At 34.4% G+C, this 23,014-nt stretch overlaps 1 protein-coding gene across 11 annotated transcripts in view; it reads right to left on the minus strand.

Annotated features, from left to right (window-relative positions):
• LOC108630328 (dystrophin, isoforms A/C/F/G/H) overlaps positions 1 to 23,014 on the minus strand; it is a 447,367-nt gene that overhangs the window by 418,579 nt on the left and 5,774 nt on the right. For 7 of the 11 annotated variants that reach the window (XM_026817954.1, XM_026817956.1, XM_026817960.1 and 4 more), the window contains 26 exons: positions 13,831 to 13,892; positions 13,572 to 13,664; positions 12,770 to 12,847; positions 12,603 to 12,695; positions 12,372 to 12,461; positions 12,084 to 12,282; positions 11,852 to 12,000; positions 11,381 to 11,776; positions 8,755 to 11,313; positions 8,521 to 8,673; positions 7,935 to 8,096; positions 7,362 to 7,664; positions 7,131 to 7,274; positions 6,870 to 7,040; positions 6,599 to 6,781; positions 6,395 to 6,511; positions 6,201 to 6,320; positions 3,896 to 5,302; positions 3,476 to 3,703; positions 2,873 to 3,388; positions 2,165 to 2,802; positions 1,614 to 1,761; positions 1,082 to 1,189; positions 821 to 997; positions 644 to 751; positions 1 to 110 (listed from right to left, as the gene is read on the minus strand). In XM_026817954.1, the coding sequence (XP_026673755.1) occupies positions 1 to 110; positions 644 to 751; positions 821 to 997; positions 1,082 to 1,189; positions 1,614 to 1,761; positions 2,165 to 2,802; positions 2,873 to 3,388; positions 3,476 to 3,703; positions 3,896 to 5,302; positions 6,201 to 6,320; positions 6,395 to 6,511; positions 6,599 to 6,781; positions 6,870 to 7,040; positions 7,131 to 7,274; positions 7,362 to 7,664; positions 7,935 to 8,096; positions 8,521 to 8,673; positions 8,755 to 11,313; positions 11,381 to 11,776; positions 11,852 to 12,000; positions 12,084 to 12,282; positions 12,372 to 12,461; positions 12,603 to 12,695; positions 12,770 to 12,847; positions 13,572 to 13,664; positions 13,831 to 13,892 (8,512 nt within the window). Of the gene's footprint in view, positions 111 to 643; positions 752 to 820; positions 998 to 1,081; positions 1,190 to 1,613; positions 1,762 to 2,164; positions 2,803 to 2,872; positions 3,389 to 3,475; positions 3,704 to 3,895; positions 5,303 to 6,200; positions 6,321 to 6,394; positions 6,512 to 6,598; positions 6,782 to 6,869; positions 7,041 to 7,130; positions 7,275 to 7,361; positions 7,665 to 7,934; positions 8,097 to 8,520; positions 8,674 to 8,754; positions 11,314 to 11,380; positions 11,777 to 11,851; positions 12,001 to 12,083; positions 12,283 to 12,371; positions 12,462 to 12,602; positions 12,696 to 12,769; positions 12,848 to 13,571; positions 13,665 to 13,830; positions 13,893 to 14,487; positions 14,800 to 22,407; positions 22,997 to 23,014 lie in introns of those variants that run through there. The other 4 variants (XM_026817957.1, XM_026817955.1, XM_026817961.1 and 1 more) reach the window with 4 other exon arrangements.

Consider the following 23,014-nt stretch of genomic DNA (forward strand, 5'->3'; position numbering starts at 1 on the left):
ATTGCTGACGTCGCGACTCCGACTGTCCCGGTAGTTTTAACCTCGTGATTTTGCGATTCTCCGTTGTTCTTGACGAAGTGCCAATCTTCCCGCAGTTTCTTCAATTTTTCCTGTATAAGCAGACAAAAAAAACAAATATATGTTTTTCAGCTATGGCAAAATGTCCGACCTAAATCTGCTGGTCAAGTCGCTGTCTCCCGGACTGTACGTATAAAGTAGAAAATTATGTAAATGAGTGTGTATAACGTAGAAATGAATCAAGGGATTCTGCACGCACACATAGAAAATACAAAGCTCCAATCTTTGACTAACTAGTGGCAACGTATGGAAAGCATTGGAGATAAAGAAAGAGAACATGCTACATTTTCTTCGTATGCATGCGAAGTTGGGCTTGGATCTTTGAGTCACCCGTACATTTGCTTTTTTGAAATTAAAGTCAAACCAAATTTATTAAAGAGTCATTCTTTCAAAATTAATTTTTTTTATATAACTAAAAATGTATTATTGCTACATCCAAAATTTAATTTTTACTATAAAATGGCCAAAGAAAATCAGAAAGTATTAGGATTATACATGATTGTAACAACATATTCCTCGTAAAATAAATGTTTTTATTTTCCTTAATTTGGGACTTCGGACTTACTTGTAGTTCAACAGAAATGGGCTGCTTCGCAGATTCACATTCCTTCTCCAAATTCGTATAATTTTCTAAAACATCTTTCACTTCCATTTCTCGATCTTTTACCTTGGTCTACCAAAAAAAAGTACAATTAATGTCTACTCTCATCATTTCTTATCACGTAAACACTTTGCTACTTACCATAATATGTTTAAGGACCTCCGCCCGCTCTTGCTGAGATAATTCTCGAGATATATTTATTCTCGTTCGAGTTTCCATGACCCACGCCATAACAACATCCAGGGTACAGATATATTTTTTAAGAGAAGTAAGCTTATTTTCGACGTATTCACGATGGCTGGATAAGTTCGTATTAGCCTGAATTAAATTATTAAATACTTCAATTTTTATTCCTTTCATATAAAATATATTCGAAATAAAGTGCATAATAATAAGTAATACCTTATCCATATCTGCAAGTAATTTATTACATTCATCTTCAGGAATGCTGTTTTGATGTATCAAAGTTTGCAATGTCCTTTTACGGGAAGAGAGTTCCTCTTGTCTGGCCTAAAAGTTTTTTTTCTAATTACTTTAATTATCGTTTCTACGCATTTTATTGTAAGTTAGGAAATGGTGATTTATGCTTAATAGTAAACGAAACGAAAAGTAAGGGTTCAACGCTATTTATGTCTTGGCACAGTTTAGTTTGTGTAGTCATGACATGGAAGGTATTATTAGGTACAGTTCAGTTTATTTAATAACGGTATAGCGGTAAGTTACAGAAAACCAGCTTCCAAGTACAAATTTTATTTAAAGTTTATATTAAAAAGCATCAATTTATGATCTTTATTTAAAATCGTCTAGTAAAATAAGTGAAATTAATACCAAATATGTTTGAAGCATAACGTAAATGAGTGTTGTGATATAAATATTAATATCTGTGCTACTGTGCTACTGTGCAAAAAGTGAATTAATTTTTTAATAAACTTACCTTAATTAATGACAATCTTATTGACAATGATGTCTCATCTGAAGGATTTGCAGCCGACACCAATAACGAATTGATTTGCTCCAAAATATTATAAGCACTTTCTAAAATTCTACCTTCGTTGTTAAATTTCCGTTCCATGGCGAAATTCCTTTAAAAAATATATAATTTAAAAAAAAGAACTAAAATATTCAAACGCTAATGTAAACAACATTAAAAAGTAAAAAGCATCTTAAACGCACAAATAATTTTATAATAGAAAATTAAATCACAATATTATTTTAATTCGAACTTAGTACGTGTTCTTTTGTAACATAGGTGCTATTCTGAGTTGATCACTACAGCAGGAAAGGCAAATCACAACTGAAATAGCTCGATAGGAGAAAGAGCTTAGCTTTCAATGTTACGTGTCTATCAAAAATTCTGTACCATGAATTACAGTTTACGTTAACATGCAAAATTAATAAATCGTTTTAACAAATTGATAGAAGTGTAAATCGTATCATTAATTCAATCAAATTAACAGTTGATCATAAAACATGATTAATACATACTTTTCTTTTTGTATATTCAATTCAGTTATAATATTTTGCCAACGGCGCTTTATCATTTCAATCATCTCCCTGAATTCTATCATATCTTCAGTTTTTGCACGAGATAAAATACTGGCGCTTGAGACGTTAATATTATTCATAGTTCTCTGCATTCTGGAAATTTCTTGCTCCAATTCAAATATCCTTGTTTTCGATGATTTGGAATAGCCCAGAGAATTTAATTTCTTTAACGACTCTTCCATTTTATCCAACCATTCGGAAAACATGCGACATGTATTACAAACTTCTCTCCATTTTTCGCAACATTTATTCCAACGGTTGTATCTTCCTACATAACTTTCATTAACGTTTATCCATTCGTCTCGTAATTTGTCGCTTAGGCGCCTAATTTGTTCAGCCTGTTCTCTCCTTAACTGTGACGCGACATTCTCGAAAACTGAGTTGATCTCTTCTATACTTGGTTTAAGAATGTTTAAAGCGTTACTAATTTTTTTCAGACACTCCTCTTGACTCGAGAACATTTCATAATCGTCACCATTCAAGGGAACAGAATTTAAAGATCTTGTCACAGTCACGACAGCTTCTCTAATCTTGTTAACTCTGCTGGTAAATTCTTGCATATCGACTCCACCCATATCCTGTAAAATGTAAAACCAACATAAAAAAGATGTGAATACAACTTCAGTCAAAAAAAGAAGAAAAACGTACCACTTCAACTTTTTTATCCGTTACGTGTTTATCCTTATCCTTACTGCCACTGTATCTTTTAAATTGTGAACTGACTTCTTGCCATCTACTGTTGATACTAAAACGCACAGTTTCAGAAAATCCCACATTCAATCGTTTCAACTCAGCAGCAAGATCGTTCAATTTATGAATTTGATCCTGCTTAGCGTCGAATTCTACAGTGAACGATTCCAACTGGCCCTCGTAATTATTCACTTGTTCTAGTTTCAGAGGCACGTCTCTAAACCAATCTTCGAATTCCGCTACTATGCCATTATACTGACGTAATATTTCTTCTCCTCGCTGTGCTTGTACGCGCCTCGTTTCTATTTCCGACATAACTTGATGCCATTTGCTTCTCAACTTATCCTGATGCTCATTCTTTATTTTCTCAGCCCTAACAGGATCAGATGTGTGCACTGTCATGACTAGACCATCACCTTTACTGATCAAAGCCGCTGCGTCTGGTGCAAGAGTACTAACTTCATCCTTTAGTACCTGAAATATAAATGCATATGTTGCCAAAAGATCGATCATATTATTTTATTTGATGATAGAGTCTCCCAAATAAAGCTAATTATAAACCTCCAGGCGCTTAGTAGGATCTTTCTCGTTACTGATGCCACTAATGCTCATTAACATCACATCCATTCTGTGTAGCATCCGTTGCGCAGCTTGTTCGAATTCCAAAATATTTTTTTCCAAGCCTGTTCTGGATAGACCAGAGACTTTAAAAGGCCTTTTATCGCTAGATAATTCCTTCTTCGCCTCTGCTTTCTGTTGTATTTTCTGTGATAATTTTTCTGTTTGTATCTGCACATAATAAAACATATATGGTAAAAAGCAACTTTAAAATTGACTTATAAACACGATATTATACATATTCATCTATGTTAGCCTTCACCTATCATTACGCATCTACGAGAACTTAAGATTTAAATTTGTAATTGTGATATCTATTCTATCGTTAACAGCACTTATAGTGGCAAGTCCTATCAGAATTACCTTGCCCAAGAGGTGTTCAACATTTTCTCCTAAATTTGGATCGTCTCCATCCGAACTGGAACTTCCGACGTCAATTTCCGTGTCATCAGAAAAAATTAAAATATCGTCGGTCTCTTTATCGCTTCCATAGAAACTTTCACAATCCTCAACCGTATCGTCTTTTGAAACGCTTCTAGCACGTCTAAATAACGACGTTTTTATACTCTTTTCACAATCAACGCTGTGATTTCCATTATTTCGTGATTTTAATAAATCTGTATCTTTCTTGAATATCGTGTCTTTGTCATTACTATTCTCTTTTCTCCTTTTCGTGAAACTAATTGCTGATTCAGAAGAAGAACCTGCGACACTACTTTGTGAATTTAAATTTTTGTTCACTTTATTATCTTCAAGTATAAGATATTCGGCAATGCTATCTTTATCTTTCAAATTCTTTTCTGCTTTATTTCCTTTACATAAAAATTGTGTACTTAAATCTGATTTACTACTTGGAACTTGACTCTCAGTGTCTACACCATCATCGACGTCTAGTTTAAGAGTTAATTTCTTAACGCTTTTTGTAGGGAACGAATCTATTGCTCTTTTCTTTTTTAAGATAGGTATAAGTTCTCTCTTTTTGTTAATATTTTGAGTTCCACTACCAATTGCAGTACAAATTTGTGCCCTAGTTTCTTTATCTTCGGTATCAGTATCTACGGATTCCGGCTCTGTTTCTGTATCCTCAATGATTTCCACTCTTTCAACAACCTGCGGCATTAATCCTACACTGACGTTTGCACTTGGTAATATTACATGATCTTCGGGAGATGCAACTGATTTTACTATTTCACTTTCTTTCACTTCTACAATACGAAAGGGATTCGATTGTGTGTTGTACGTGTTGAAGGGTTTTGAGTCTGTCGTAACCAGCGTGTTAGAGGAAACTTGGGAAAACAATGTGCTATTTTTGGACAAAAAGAACTCTTCATCGGGCATGTACACGTCTCTGTCCGGAGACGAAGAAGGTGGATCAGCGTCGATATGAACAACCTGAGGTTGAGAAGTTTGAACAACATCGGGTACAGAACTCATGTCTAACTTTCGTCTAACGGCTCTACTGCTGTCTACGATTTTAGCTTTTACTTTCTCAGATTTGACAGAAGATTTCCGACTTCGGTGTACGATATCGATTGGCGAACTTTCAGGCGTATGTACGTTACATTGACTTTCATCGAAAGCAGGATTAAGATATCCTATGCCGTATATCTCCTCATTTTCATCTATCAATTTATTCTCTTTTTTAGATAGCTGCACCGAAGTTTGTTCCGGCTGTCTAGACAATTTAGCGCGTCCATGATTGTCTCTCCCCTTAGTCTCTCCCACCTTACTTTTTACTAATAAACTGTCTGTGATTTTGTGGATCCATTCCTGTGAAAATATGATAGGTAACAGAGTATTCATGGATAGACGACAGTTAAATTGAAAGAGTATTGTTAATAGTATGACTATATATCAAGCATGGCCAAAATGAAAGTGACAATGCATTTCACTGTGCAAACAAAGCTTTCTCTTTTGCGTGTATCCATCACCAATATAAAAAAACTGGGGGCACGTATTCTGTATTATTCCTTATTCAGTCTACCTTTGCAAGTCATATTCAGACTTTTGTACATAAAAATCTATACAAGGGGAGAGACAATATCGTACATAATTGATCGATACTTTTTCCATCCACCAAAGTTTATAACGGCTTTTTTATTAACAATGGCAGCATTATTTACATCAATAGAATCACCTCTTGGACAGGATCAGAATAATTCGTAAAGTATACTTCTACGTAACTTACATATACTAATTTAATGAAGTATTAACAGTATATATATATATATATATATGTATAAATAATCCTGGTAATTAAACTTAATAAATATGAGCATGTATTATCTATATAACATATGGATTAATTCTATAGATTTCTTCAGTTCATATAAAAATGGATACATAATAATTTTAATCAGAGAAAATATTTCTGTTATACACAATTAATAATTGTATCCTTAATAATTACCAAAATAAAATTAATAAATTATTATTATTAATTAAGTTTTAGTAGAATTAAAATATTAGTCTGTAGAATTTGAACAAAAATTACAAATTATGCAAAATATATAAAAGAATACTTGAATTGATGAGATATACGTAATGGTACTATATGGAGCACAAGCATTACATATACCAGATGTTACGATAAAGAATAAGCAATACAAGCAATGAGGAAACAAGCAATGAATGATACAACTTAAATTTGTCCGTCATGTATACATACTTGTATTCTAGTGGATATATTCTCCCACTTCTTGCAAACGTCTGCAACTTTCGGATAATAAGTATAACGCTGCAGTTGATTGATCTTTGGTTTTGCTTCGATCATCTCACTCTGCACAGCCTGAAAATGAAGATGAAACAATTGTACCAATTTCGCGACGAAGTATTAAACTCCAGTATGAAAATATTAATTACTTTGCATTGTTCAAAATGATTATCTGTTAATTGATCGACCGGAATACCGTCCAATTTATTCAATTTTTCTTCAACTTGTACAAGCCATGCAGTTATTTCGTCAACGTTCGGCTCTTCCTGAAAACAATGCGTTTATACTTCATCAGTCTTTGGTTCTTTCTTCAAATGGCACGCAAATTTTTTATGAATTATATGTATATTTACTTCTGATGTATTACAAAGTCTTAATCTCTTTTCGGTATTTGCCAACTTGGTAAAAGCGTCCGATAATTTTTCTTTAAATTGCTCCAAATACATGGGATCACAGAGCCTGGAGAATTCATCTTGAGAATTTAACAATTTATCTTTAATAACATTTAGCCGTGGAATTATTTCTGTCAGAGTCTCCTAATTATGAAATTTCATAGATGCATGTTATTATCCAATCGTAAGTCATGAACACAGGTCATAAATTTCACATTTATATAATACATACTCGAACATATATCGCATTAACTGGAAGATCAGGCATGTTTTTCTGTGTATCTAATTCTTTATTAATACTGTCTATGGACATGTTGATATAAGACATGTTTTTAAACATATCTCGTGATAAGTCTAAGGCCGATTCCAAGCATGCTTTTGATTCAGTTATATGTAAACCCAGCTGTAATAAATGACATGCAATTATATATATACATTCAGTTACAGATAAGAAATACTGTAATATACTATATTGATATTACGCGTGTCTTACTTTATTGTACAGTTCTTTCAACAAGTCGATCCGTCGCGAAAGTTTCTCTGGTTCAGAAACGCTTTTCTCTTCAACTAATTTCCTGCCAGTTACTATAATATTCTCAATTTCACCTTTAATTTCACTTAGCGTTTGATAAAAACGCTGTAATAAATCACATGTTTTTACTACTTACTTTACTAATTAATTATAATTGTGTATGATAGATTAATTTCTAAACAGATTAATTACCAAACAATGCTGAAGTTGACCTTCGATAACTTCAGGATCTTCCGATGACAATTCCAGTAAGCAAGTAGCTTCTTCTATTCCTCTAAGTTCTCGTAAAGCTCTGGACAATCTCGGCTCTAAATTCGTTGGACAACGGAAACGTTGGAACTTCTTTTGAACTTCGCCGAATTTTTGTTCAATAAGAGTCAATTGATCCTGTAATCTAAGTGCAGCTTCTTGTTTTCCAGAAGCTTCGTACGATTCAATTTGCAAGGCCATTTCTTGAAGTGTTGTACGTTGATGCTCCATTTCCTCCATTAGTTTCTGGATTTTTAACACGTATAATTAAAATTATTATAACACATTTATTTATTTAACATTGCTTAATATATATTATTTATTTTTATGCATGAATGTATTCCTTTCTTTATGATGATCGTTTACGTACATAGAACATTTATAAATACTATAGCAAAATATATGATTTTAGCATAGTGTTAAGTTCGCACTTCATTTATTCATTTACAAACAATATTCATAATGCAGTCAGACGAGTTAGTTAGTAAAGAGGTAACAATAAGTTCACTAACAGACCTGATAATCGTGAGGCAAATCATCAGCAGTAAGGTCGCAGTCAAGACGTGCAGTTAGTACAGAATCTATTTGCGTTAAGGAGTGCTGAAGAGCAAGAATACGTCCTTCTGATTGTTGTGCTTGCTTCACTGATCCTTCCAGCAGCTTTGCTCGCTGCCCTGCCTACTCAAAATAGAACTCTAATTTTCCGCATAACTTGATTACAGCAACGTTGTTACTCACGCAATCACTTTACCTTACTCAATAAGTAATAACACTTACTTATATGTATATATTACTTCAGAAATCAAACGAAAATACAACTTGGGACTAACAAAATTTTTGAACGTTCATACGAATAGATATGCATAGTAAAATTATAAATATATCGAAGAAAAAATATAAGGAATAACACAAAAAATAAATAAAAAGCTTCGTAATTCATACAAGCAAGAACAATTTTTGAAAGCAGTATAAAAAGAAAATATCATTGAACATATATGTATATCTAAACAAGACTTCTTTAGTAACGATACATGCAGGTAAAAATAACTGTAATTATATTGTTATAAACGATATTTCAAGCCTTATACGTAACGATCCATACCTGGTTATTTAAACTTTCCCAGCGACTTGTTAAACTGTCTACGTCTGCTTGAATAGACTGTGTCATAATGTTACTTTCGATTAATTGTTTACCAATTTCTTGTATTTTTTCAAGCCTTAATTCCGGATGATTTCGTATATAATTCTCCAAATCCTTTTTAGGACAAAAATAATTACTTGTCTTCCTGTTTTCTACAGGGAAGTTCTCCCGCTGTTGTAATATCTATATACTTACGTCGAGTTCTTCTGATATTTCTTCAGCATCTGCAGCACTTTCCGTTGATTTCTTCAATCTTTTATCCAATTTATCCAACCAATCACTTTCTTGTGCGACCAGTGCACGGAATTCACCGTATTCATGACTAGCATTTTGTAAATGCCTGTATCGTTCGTATATTCGGTCTGTAACGTCCGTCCATCGGGCATTCAAAAATGTAAATCGTCGACCAAGTTCTTGTACCGAAGAGCCTTCGGAACTCAACAACTTATCGTTACCCATTTCGTTAAGATTCCTAAATTCTTCCACTCGTTTATCTATCTTTTCCTTCAACAATTGATAGCGGCCACGAACTTGGAACAGTTCGACCGAGGACGTTATTTTAGTTTCAACTGGTATTTCTTTCTCTAGGGCTGATAACCATTTTGTAAAATCTTCTATACCGTTTATAATCTCATCGTTCTTCTTCAAAGCATCCTCATATTTATCGCTTAAACTTTTAGCGTCATCTACAATGGCATTCCATTTATGCGAAACAACTTCCAATTTACTGTTTAACACATTCGCGAATTTCGGTTCAGAATTTTCGAGCAATCTGTTTGTAGAAGTTTGAAGATTCTCTATTCTCGGTTTTGTCTGATTTATCTCCTCACAGAAAGATTGAATCTGCTTTAATTTAAGTTCCATGCTTTCGATATTATCAGAAGTATTATCCTTCGATACTTCTTCTAAGTGCTGACTGGACTTTTGAAGCCAATTCTCGAGATCGGTAAGCTCATTATTAAATAATTTCAAAGATTCTATATCTTTTAACAAATTTTGTTGACGTTCTTCTAATATTATTGGTATGTCACTCCATTTAGTGTTAAGATCTTGTAACGCATCTTTTAACCGTTGCCCCTGAGTGTCTCCGTTCGTTTTCATTATTAATTCGTGTCCAACACTGTTAACATAATTAAACATCTCTTGATATTCCTTCAAGGAATTTTGTAGATCACTGAACTTTTGCAGTTGGTCCATCATTGTTTTATCATCTGACATCACTATATGCTCTGACAGTAACACACTCTCTACATTATTAATGAAAGAAGTAAGATTATCAACCGTATCCATATATTTCTTTGGTGGTGTTTTATCAACTGCATCATTTAATTCAGTTAGTCTATCAGACAGTACTTTGTATAACTTTTCCCAACTGACAACGAACGGTTCCATATCTGCGTTCAAGTTAATAAACTCGTGAGCAGTTTGATTTTCGGACAACTCTTTGGCTTTGTCTAACAATCTTTTTATGCGTTCTTCATGAGACTTCATCGATTTCAATTTTACTCTAAATGGTTCCACTTGATTATTTTCCTTGTTTGAATCGAACCATTTAGAATAGCTGTCCAACATCAAATTTAAGCTAGCTAATTCCGTTCTGAACTTTTTCACTTCCTCTAAATATTCTATGCGATTCTTTATTTCTTCGAGACGATTGTTAGTTGCTGTCCAACGATTTTGTACGTCTTTAATTTTTGTATCTTCCGCCTCGATCGATTCATTCACGTCTGTTAATTCATTGAGAAGTTGCTTTCCTAACTCCAAAACACTATTGTAATCGTCCTTATGGGCCTCTATATCAGCTATCGTGTCATTGTAAACCACTTTTTTCTCTTCAACACTCAATTCATCGAATATCCTTCCTTCAGATCGCCCGATCTCTAAATCAACGTAATCCAGCCATTTATACAGATTATGCAACGCGGATTCAAATTCGTGTCTAATTGTACTGTCTACACGACGCTTTTTTGAATCGCTGTGAGGTGTCGACGTTGCAGCAATTTCCTCCTTATAAGCGATGCTCGTTACAGTTTCAGACATCCATTCATTGCCGGTAATCACTGTCGTTTCTCTCTCTGTTTTCATGTCAAACTCGAATCCTGAATTCGTTATCCTCTGCGACTGGACTTCCATTATTTGTCCCACGGCATCCCATCGATCTTGTAGATTTTCAATCTTTTCTAATATATTAAAACATTCTGGCGAAGTACTTTGTCCCTCCAGCTTCTGTACTGCTTCTTGCAAAGACAACAGTTTCCTTTGATTCGAATCCATCTCCATCTTCAAAATTTGTAGCTTTTTAATTCGTTCAAGTACTTCGCCGATTTCGGACGCTGGATTAGCTTCCATTTGCTTCAATGTGATTTCAGTTTCATTCAACCACGATACTAATCTCTTATAATCGTCATTAATGTTTTGCCAGAGTGAAAAAAGACCTTGCAAACGTTGTCTCCTTTCTTCTTTCCATTGACAAATGTGTGTCCACCGTTCGCCGAGAGCAGACAAATTATCTTCCATCTGAGCGTAGACCGCTTCGGAGTTTTCTTCGTCCACAACGACCACCATATTTGTCATACCGTCAACGACACCTTGTTGAGCCTCGATGTCTTGCTCCAATTCATTTAATTGTTTCAACTGTTCGTCCAAAGCAGATTGATTTAATTCAGTAGCCGCCATCAGCGAAATCCTATCTTCAGTCTTCGTTAACCACTGCCGTAAGGCATCCAACTGACCTTGTTGCATTTGCATAAGTACCTATAATTATAAAAGTAAATTGTTAACGACGAACACGAAAGTAAGAAATGATCAACCTCGAACATACCTCATGAATTTTAGTTTGCCTCTCCATTGCACGCATTCGTAATCCTTCCCACCGAGAATTCAATAACGACATTTGTTCGCGGACTTCATGTTCTTCGTCTTTATGTAAACCACCTTCCGCCAGTAATCTCGCGCCTTCTTCCAATACAGCACCGACACCGTCTTGGTGCCCGGACAATTCCATCAAAAAAGTTTCGTGCTCGTGAAATTGTTGTTTCAACACCTCCAAACTTGCCCCAGGTTCTGGAGCGTGATTCAGCTTATCCTCCGCTTCCAGAAGCCAGGTCAAAACGTCCTCAAGCGCAACTTGATAGCCGCCAAGTTCCACCGATACATTCGTTGCTAGGCTCATTGGTCGAGATGTTGGCATTCCGAAATTTGTAAAAGACAATGCATTCTGTAAAAAAGTATATTTTATACAATTTTGTATTTAATGAGATGAAAAGAAGACACACGAAATCGATCAAAATACCTCTGCAGCTGGCGTCGTGACTGGGCTACCATCGCTCGCTACTGAAATATCTAACTCGCCTATATCGTCTCCGGAATGAGGTAATGATTGAAAGAGGCACATAACATACATCATTATTGACTTCTTATCCGGCACCGAAGTATTCACGTCTATTACGGAATAAGAATTAGACACATTTCAAATTCAAGTTATTTGCAAAGATAAAACTAGTTCAATTTTTCATTTCTTTTACCTTCCGGATCCAGCAGGCGTTCAATATTCAATTGCTCCTGAGCGATACGGAATGCGTGATCTAATCTAACATTTGGATGTTTACGTGCAATGTTATTAAAATCGAATGAATGTGGTTTCCATTTGTGAAGAATAGCATTGAACGCCAATCCATCCGACCAGGATGTTGTAAAATTTTTTATGTCAACTCCGGGGTAATTCTAAAAAAAGTATATGGGCGTAACGATAGTTTCCAGTATCTATACTACATCAAAAAAGAAGTGTATCTCATTTTTTAACAATGTTTCACCTGTGAATTTTGACGACACCATGCTAAAAGTGTTTTCTCCAAATTTGTCTGGTGCAATTCTGTCATTAAATCCTTCAGATGATAATGAACCTAAATATTTAAATAAATTATTTAGTTACGAGTTAAAGATTTATTAGATGACTGGATAGATAATAACTAAACACAGAAGTCAAATAATAACTAAATTTAACGTTTGCTAACTCGGTAGACTGAGCTACTTCTAAAACTGACCTGCCAGTGTAGAATAATACTCCATACTAATCCGAGTGTTAGCTTAGGATTTCCGTCGACTATATCATTGCTGCTAATATTTACAAGTTTCACCTAAGAAGAATATAAAAATCATTAAATTATGCTCATTTCAGTTTTTAATAAACAAATGCACAACAGTAGCTCACATTATTTTGTTCAAGAATTTGCAAAGCTTTGTTAACATTATTCAGATGATGAACTCTCATACGACCGCGTTCTCTTTTCTGAAAATAAATTGAGTTACTTAATATTGAAATATTATTTCAAATTCTTATAATTAAATGAAGAAATGATCATACTATTCACTTAGTTTAGTTACCTCATTACTTTTAAACACTAAATCATGGAAACCAAATTAAAAAAAATTGTAGTTATTTCACGATATCTGATAAAATGCTTAAAAATATAAAAACAGGTAACCAGTTTATCAGAAAGTGAACAACAACTTCACTACCTTCGTTTTCAATAATCTTTGGACAAAACTTAAACAAATAGAAATAATGAGAATAGTGCGATCTGGAAATCTATTCAAAAATATATAAAATAAAAATAAGTATGATGTGAATCTTCGGAATCGATAAAGACATCTATGAAATCGCATAAATATGCGGAACAACACAACAGATGCCTAGTTTTTCCTCGGAATGTTACGCCTACGGTGCATAGATAATCACCGGTTTCATGCAAATATTCGTAATGCTCGATCGGCGCACCTGCCTAGAATTCTATTAGCGAGTCTCGTAACATAAATACGATATGCGGCACTATTCTGAAGAGTGCTTCGAAAAAAGAACGGCTGTCAGCGGAATATTTAACAAATTACATCAGACGTGAAATAAAAATATGTATTGCGCATTCCATAAAAGAGCCATCGCACCCATCATTTCAATCTTACTTATCGTGAGATTATATAATAGACTGAAGTAAGAGTAAATACACTTTACTTACATAGGTTTTCGACGTGAGAACTTCCAAAAGAGATAGCAATCTATTACCATCTCTTAGGTCAACGAATAAATCAGAAATCGGTTCGTGATGATTCTGTATAAAAGTTGAATTAATTCAGTAGATACATTTATATAGCAATTAATAAATTAAAATGACAAATCAAGCATAACAATTTATAGATATTCATAGACTTATAAATAATTTAACCGTAAGTTACAATCTCAATTTATACTAAGATATGATGACTAAAAGCACTCACCTTAAGCAACTGTGAATTTATCCATTTTGCAAATGTTTTCTTTTGTACGTCTTCCCGCTCATCTGTAACACGCAAACGCATGATCATTCATCATAATAACATTGCTTACAATCTAAGAAGATTAATGTATCATTAGATATACATAATTTAAAATCTAATAACTTTAATCCCTACTGTGATGATGGCACATCTTTTAAAAAATAAATGATGCTCGAGACGATTACAGAATCGCTATTTCTGAGCAAGCAGGAAATGATTCAAATGTTACAAATGAGAAAACAACCGTACATAGGCTCATGCATTTAAATAAGAACGCTTGAAAGAAAAAGAAGAAACCAAGTCTAGACATGTAATAGTATTTATTTATTTTTTCATGAACTCTTGACGTCAATAATATATCTTGTTTAATGTATTAATGTTTGTTACATGTTGGAACGCAATTTCGATACACCTAGCACCTTTTACTATAAAATAAAATAAGCTACTACACATTGCTTTGATGAATATGTGTAAAGGAATTAAAACTGTTAATAAATTAAAAAATGTATGTCTAAATCTATTACTACAATACAAATGAAAAACTAATGACGAATCGCGATCGGAGTATCTTATTTTTGGAGCAATGGCCTGTAGTTTCATTGTCATTTCAAACACTACCGCGAAATTGTTGTCGACGTGGCAACGACGGATCGTCGTCTATCGCGTTGACACTCATTGACCTCGGATGCATGCAGCAGTAAACTCTTGAAATTTAGGTCGGCCGAAAGAAAGTCATAAGCACGATGGTGCTTAAATACCTGTAGCTGACAATGAATTCTGTCTGGTTAGCAATTTTTCAAGAACAACATCATATTCCAGCCTTACAGTGACTGTACAGATTACTGATAAGTAGCTGTCCTATCAATTTTATGATAGCTCACAACAAATATTTTACACAAAAACCGTTTGGGTTACATATTTTGTACTTTAAGCACCTATACATTTAATTGTTCTAAAACTCGTAAAATATAATTACATACAATACACATACATATTTTAGTTGTACAAATCAGAATCATAAATATACACCGAATATTTCACAAATATGTAATCGGAGCAAACAAGAAAAAACGAAAATGAATAAATATATAAATCATTGTTTTGAATGGACTATCTTAATACATTTTTTTTTTTAAACTAATTATTTTAAGCTGAAAATTAAAAGAAAATCAGTTCGAATGATAATCTACCAAACTTATTCAAGCTATCTAATATCCTGCCTTCATTGCAAATGTCCTAAATTATCTATCTATTATCCTCTTGCCTGACTATCATCATCCATCATGCTTTCGATTACATCTCCTCGTTCGTTGACTACGCTCCGATTGGCTTCGAATTATTGCCAAATGGAACATCTTGGCGTCATTAATTTCATCAACATCGCCAATGACATTAATCATCGAAGATCTATCTCCGACTGTGGCGCTAAGGTGTTCAACGATTGAAGAAGCTATGCATTTTTTAACCTACATTTTGATAAATAGACAAATTAGAGAGACAAATCGAGAGAGCAACAAGACAAACACGAGGATGTCCTCGCCGTCCAACGATGAATGAATGAACAGCCACGCTTGTTTTACGTTTGGAAGGGGTACAAGATACCACGGGACCAAAAATCACGTATGGCGATCACGTAGCCGAAACAAAGTATGTCGTAGTAAAGATACAGTCTTCGAAGAAATACAGCGTGACTTTTAAGTCAATATATGTAAGAAGACGTCCATAAAAACCTATCGACACAACTGTGACTGATCTATTGAAAGTAAGTGAAATAGAAAATATAAGATCCGATCATCTTTTCACCCGACTGAGCAGAGGATTATGTTCTTCCCATGTATGTAAGATATTTTTCCCAAGTAAATTGATATTACATTTCTTACAATGGTTGTTGTACAATGTACAATAGTTGATACAATACATAATTATTGATACAACACTTCATTCAATGACTGATTGGCCAATGTGGGTCAATAAGAAATTCCATTTTTAATAAACAATTATTTACTGATTTGATTAGAAGATACTTTCTAGACAGTACTAATAGAATGCATATATTTTTGTATTTTATCAAACCTGAATTAATTCTCTAAGTTTCTATAATAAAATCAATAAAAAACAATTTTAATTAGTATAATGCTTTTGTTGGTAATGACCAAAAATGTTATACATATGTACTATACACCTAGTGCTGGAAATGGGTTAAATACAAGCAACAGTCGCGCTATATTTATGCGACAACGGTACGCATCTTTCTTGGCCGGGCATCGACCAACGTGGAGATTTTGCCTTACGAAACCGTGTCGCTTCCGAATATGGTGCATCGGGTTCTTTTACACCGTCTTGCGATCGCTGGTTTTCTTTCCATGTCGACCATACCGACGTAGTACGACGGTAGCACTGAATCTCTGTCCATTTTCTGTCAGAAAATTCAATGGCAGTCACGTAACTTCCTGTACTGTCGATCGGCCCCATTCTGCGCGATGGAGAGTAACGACCTGTTCAACCGATTGTTAAACGAAGATGCACAATAGAATGGCATTTACGCGTTAACTTGGGAACATGAGCTAATTCGTGTAAAAATATCTTCTGGCTTAAGGGCTCGCTTTACCAAGAAAATCATGATTCATCTACGGGATTAATTAAAATTTGATTCTTCAGAATCTGTACTAGTAGATAGTTTCATTTAAAATATTCGCTGTGCTGCCAATACAATTAATTCACCGGTTCATTACTTCATATTGACATAAACACATAAGAAAAATTTCCCATATTTTTACGATTTAAAAATTATAACTTTCTGTGGCTAAAACATTTTATAACACTACTTGCGGAATATTGTTAGAAATAAAGGAAAACTAAAATGAATGTAAAATTTCTAAATGCTAGTTTATTAGTTATGCTTATTCATGTTAATCCACGTGGAAAATTAGATGACTTTAAAAAAGACAAGAGAATCAGTTTGACCTGGTTAAAAGCTTTCCCGATGCGAAGAGAAATATCGAAAGCAAATACAGGACTATTTATGACTAGGTGTTTCACATAACACGGTCTCGTGCATCAGTGGTAACAGTGCAGCTAGGCATATCAATCAAATGTATGCATCTGGCCTAAGAAAACCGTTAAGTCAAATAGTCCTCTAATCTACTGATTTTCAAAATACATACATGTGCTTGTAAATGAAAACGATTTAAATCACCTTTTTTAAAATCAATTGCCCTAGAATGTAATATTTATGTGTTTCTAAAAGAAATTTCACCAGGCATCTTTCCTGTTCAAAGAGAAAACCAAAAAGTTTGTCTAAATCTGATTCAATTATCGAACATTTAATACATTGTATAAAGCAAATGACAAGTATAAAAAATGCCTTTAACATCTTTGCTAATGTTAATTAAAACAATATAAAACGTTATACAAAACTATTATAAGAAAACGCCTATACTATAAGGAATTAAGTAAAATATTGGGACTGGTACTTGAAGCAAATAAACCATTCAGTTTTATACCTTACACATAGGTACGTCTTATCTACGTGAATATACACGTGAGTATACATGTGTATTATGTATATACTATGTGTATATTTATATGTTGAAGTTACAGGAAACGGAACATCTGCATGCATACGATGCATAAATTCGTGAGTAATTTCCTTAAACGTTTTCTAAAATCCAGAACTGTACGCAAGTGTTCAATGCATACATACACGTCTTACTTTCGAAACAACTAACGTAAACAACGGTGGCCAAGAATGAGGTAAGTAGATATGTACAGAAGGGAACTCCATGTGGATATATTCTATTACTTCACCCCGAGACGAACACACGTGACAGCAAAAATTACATACATACATAGTAACACTCAAATTCAAGCATTAAAAAAGTATTGTCAGTTGATCATTTGTTAAGACATTAGGATAGTTATGAAGATCATGTAATAATGAGTATTTCTTTTTTTAAATTTGATTTAGAATACGTATTTTCGATTATAAGAATATTAATAAATTATTCAAAAACAGCTTTTCTTCCATTGAGTGTCTTAATTATTCTCTGAGATGACAGCGACAATGGATAAAAGTGGAAGATAAATGAAGTGAACAAGACTTTCAACTAAAATCATGTAGGCCCTACATGCTGTCAACAATAATAGTTGCTAATAGTTAGCTTCTCTAGGCGTGCGATTTTGAGGGTTGAACGAACCGCGGAGTTCGAAGCGCGTAATGCTGTTAACGTCTCGATGATACACATACACGGTACGTATCCACATACGCCGAGGAAACAGTGCCTGCCATCTGAAACCACCGCTAAACTTAGCTAAACGCGTGCTAACATACGCTCCTCTTCTCTCCGCTATACGCACATTCATTAGCGCAAATCAACGAGACAAATATTTCGCGGCGAAACGCCGTTGTACTGGTGCTTCCTAAGAAGTAGACAAACTTTCTAAAAAGAAACATTGAATACTCCGTTCGCATCCTCGTTTCGACGACTCCGAAAATGAGTCATTTTTCTGTAAACCGACTAAAAGTAATATAAGTACTTTTATCTTATCGAATACCTTGCCTCTTAATTATGTACTAAATGCTCCGAAGTTCATTAATGAGTATTTATATACAACTGCAACTTTAATTAACGCATTGAAGCAGATAATGTTAAAAATAATTTGATTACATACGTTAATTATGGCCTTATTCGAAAACATCGACAAGGAACAAATCCACTACGAATTCTGAACTCGCAAACTACTTTATGTACGTAATATATTAATAAAGTTTTTATACGAAGATAAAATAAATCGTTAAATGTAAAACCTTGGTGTTTACAATTTTATTAATCTTCAGATTACATCAGTGATCATTACGCCATCGATAGTGCGCTAGGTTTGCAGTATCGCTGTCATAGCACGATCTCGAGTGTCAGTTACCTCAAGGACACGACATTTTTCGCGTGTCGACTACCAAGTCACAGGAGAAATGTGCTCTCCATCTCCAAGTGCATACATGCATACATGTATATCTTTATTCTTCGGTATTATATCGAGTATTATACTTTAGAATTATACAGAGGTATCGAGTTGTAGTTAATTCCAGTTGATTCAATACTCTTACTCAGTTTCTAGTAGTATAGAGATAGTCAGTTCTTGGCGAACGCCAATCGCTCAATAAAATCGAATTAACGATCACGAACCTGATTCTCTCTCCATTCTCTCATCAGATGGTCTCATTTCGTTCCGACCTTCTGTCCTGCTTTTTTCATTATAATCGTTAAGCGTCATCGAGAAAAGACTCCAGGAACGAGACACTCGAATCCACTCAACGTCGCCACTTCATTAAAAAGATGCAGATATCGAGAAAATGAGGAAAAGACCAAAAGGGTTGCCAACGAGTCATTGCGTCTCGTCGTCGTTTTGCGGCAAATTATTCGCAATTTCGTTGTAAACACCATGTTGCGTCGAGAAATATTCAACTCTCTTGCGTACGTCGGAAAATTAGTCTATAAATAGGTATCCCTAACTGAACGGCCTTTCCAGTGATGTGTCACATTTTATATCGGATTTGAGGACAATGACTGCATTGCAAATTGATTGTTATAACAAAATTATAACAATACTTAGTGAAATTAATGGAGACTTTGTAGTTGCGTATAACACAAAACAACAGAATGATTTACATTGAAACAAAAAAGAAAAAGGGAAAGATCGTAGCTGTCCTTATAGTGATCCATAAAACTCGGAGAACTATTTGGGACAACAAGCCACTCATTCATCTTGACCGCACTTTGCGTGACCCTACATTCTTCTACAAGAACTACATACACAATCTCACGCAACTGGACAGAAGAAAAGGGGCAAAACTTTTAATGCTTTTCGGCCATAAGCCAGCCCGTGTTACCTCCTTATTCATTGGCGCCAAGTCTGTGAATGCAAGTGGATCACCGCATGCACTTTGCAAACAAGCTATGTAACCACGGACTAGGACGGCCGACGACGCGATGTACAATCGTTTTAAATGAGATGACAATGTGGAGGACTAACGCGTCTCCCTATGGCTCGTGTACTGGAATGCGTGCCGTTGTTGGCTGTAAACGCACCACTATTCGAAGTTCACGGGTTAAATGAACAGATGAGACTGCGTAATGCTGACGTACCACTCTCGTTTAGTGTTTAGCGCGTTCAATAAAAGGCATATTTTCAGACATTTATCGACATAGCGAGCATTTATGTATTGTAATTTTCGTGATAAGTTCGCCGAACTGCATAGCTTACAGTGAAATTTCTTAAGAACGTAATTAGAAATATAATTTGTATGGAATTATATTTGTTCAATTAGGTTCAATTAAATCTCCCAAAAAATGATTGAAAAAATGTGCCATAGCACATTTTGTATGAAAAATTATGTAGATCATATGGATCAGTCTAGTAGTTGCAATAAAAGAAATAATATCAATTCCTTAAGCATTCAGATCTACATAAAATATATATAACATCATCTATAAATGCGTATAATAAATATGATCGGGATTTACGCATGTCAAACACTACTTGCCAGAAAAATTGAAGAGAGAGTTATGTAGAAGATGTGAACGCGGGAGTTATTTAACACGGATTATATCGTATCCGTTACGTATGATTGTGCTTGACTAATCCATAATTAAACGACTTATTTACAAGTACAATGTAATAGAGTATCGAATATCTCCTTCCTTAGTAGTATGTATTATGCATTTAGCTAGGGTCTATTGTCCCGAAAGCAAACGCCCACCGTGTATACACTCCCATACAAAAGTCATACTAATTGTAAATCGTAAAGAATAAGTAAAGGACGAGTTACATAGAAATAATCGACATTGAAGCATCAATTCGACCAAATAACGTTAAACCGAGCCGAAAAAATTAGATGTTAGTTCAAGTCGTGTTGCTTTCGATCACATAGGCTTGGGATTAATTGAAACAGTTATCTAAAGCGATTCGAATTGGAACGTGATGAGTATTTCATTATAAAAATTATGAACAGTTACAAAACTATCGTCATGAAATTTTAATCAAGTTAGAAATTATTTAATAAACAGAAGTAATTAGTAAAATAAAGATATATATATATATATATTTAGTAATATAAAGTAAAGATATTTAATAAGAGACTAACATTTTTATATTTTAAACATCCTTCAAGTAATGCACTTCTTTCATTGAACGACTACTCAACCTATTTCAGAAATAGATTTATTGAAATCAGAGAAACAAAAGATCCATTATTTTACGAATGTACGGTGGGCGAGTCATCCATTTGACCATTTAATAATTCTTGCTCATCTATTCAGTTTCGAACACGAACAAAATTAAACAAAATACGTAATACATAATTCAAATGAAACATATAACATTCACGTAAGTAAAATTACAATTTGTCTTGGCAAAGCGCGTTGAGCTAACTAATGCAATCGATGTTACGCGAATTATTTAACAAACAGGATTTCGTGTTTTTCCACGAAACTTCACCATTGTTCTCATACTCAGTAATGAAGAACTCTATGTCAAAGTATGAATAAATTTAATTCCAAATAACCGACACTTCTTGAGGTATTAATTCATTAAACGCAGAGCAGGTGAAAAATAAGTTAAAAGTGTGTGTGACTCAAAAACCAAACAGATCGATTCTACTTCTGCACACTCTTAACAATTTAATACAAAGATCAGAATTCTGGTTCAAACTTTTCAACTGTCCTATTTTACATATAAGTAATTGAATTCCTCCATTAAACTCTTCTATACTTCATTTTTTAATGAATATAAAATAATACTATTAACTATTTCTTTAATTTCGTCAGTATGTAATGTACTTACCGTAATTTATTGTATAAAACGCGTATTCTAATCTAAATGAAATTACTTGCGGAATCTGGTTATCATTTTCGATGTCCACGTATATTGAACTTCTTCCTTAACGAATTACACATACACGTTTCTACTAATAAAATACACATACGCGTACGTTGATGAAAAAAAATCTTTCCTAGATTAGATAAAATATACCTCAGAACAGCGATAACCTTATTGCCTACAGACGGTGAGAAGAGAAAAATATGCAGGTGAACAATAAAAAAATGAACATCATACATGTAACATACAGGACATGAATTTACGCTCCAAATGATAAAAACACAAAGAGAATGAAGTACTTATGCATAGATGCCTGATAATAAAGCCAATTATTAGAATGTAGTCTACTAATAAAAAATAAATTATCATGATCCAATACAATAAAAAATGGTCAATACACTACCTTAAAAAAAATAAATCAAAGTGGACAATACTAAAATGAAACTGTTCTTGCTACATTCAAATAAAGTGCTTATTGCTGAAGAAAACGAATTCTATCTACATATCAAGATGTCAAGACACGAAATATACAAAACAGTCTGGAGAAAAAGTCCATATGACAACGCACGTGACAGAAGAGATGATTGCAGTGTAAAGTAATGATAATCAATACATATGCATTTCGCGCGCGTTAAAGTCACATCTAATTGTGGACTGACGTACCTATGTAAACGACTTCCATCTTGAGACGTTCCGGAGACGCAGCCACCGGATCGGCGACGTAACAATATCCAAGGGCACGTTACAGGAAAGCACGAAGTATCACATCGATTACGGTTGGCCACGCGGAGCAGCGGGCTGTCACCAACAGATTTTCACTAACCAGACGCGAACACCGAGGACAATAACTTAGAGATGAATCGAATCGCGTACCGTAGTGCCGATCTCAACGAGGTTAGAATCGCACGCGCACGACGCGCGAGAATGACGATCCGTGCACGACACTTGTTGATTCCGCACTGTCAAGAAGACCACTGCACCCGTATGCGCGCAAACATGTCGTCATTTAGGCAAACACGAGCTTTCGAACCTTGTCTCGTATTCTCTTTCACTCTTATGAAAACATACAACTTACAACATTATCAATTTCTCCCTCTCTCCTTGGTCTCTCTCCCTTGTTCTCACCGATGACGATGGCGTTTCGTTTCAACTTTTACAATCTTCGTCGTCCGTTTTCGATTGGAACAACTTGGACGACGCGGTACGCGGTACGTAGGTATCGTTTAGTCGTTGACGCGAAAGATACGCAGCAGGAGAGACAGAGAAAGAG

The sequence above is a fragment of the Ceratina calcarata genome, unplaced genomic scaffold, assembly GCF_001652005.2.
Source record: "Ceratina calcarata isolate Rehan_Ccalc_2016 unplaced genomic scaffold, ASM165200v1 scaffold72.2, whole genome shotgun sequence".
Lineage (NCBI taxonomy): Eukaryota > Metazoa > Arthropoda > Insecta > Hymenoptera > Apidae > Ceratina > Ceratina calcarata.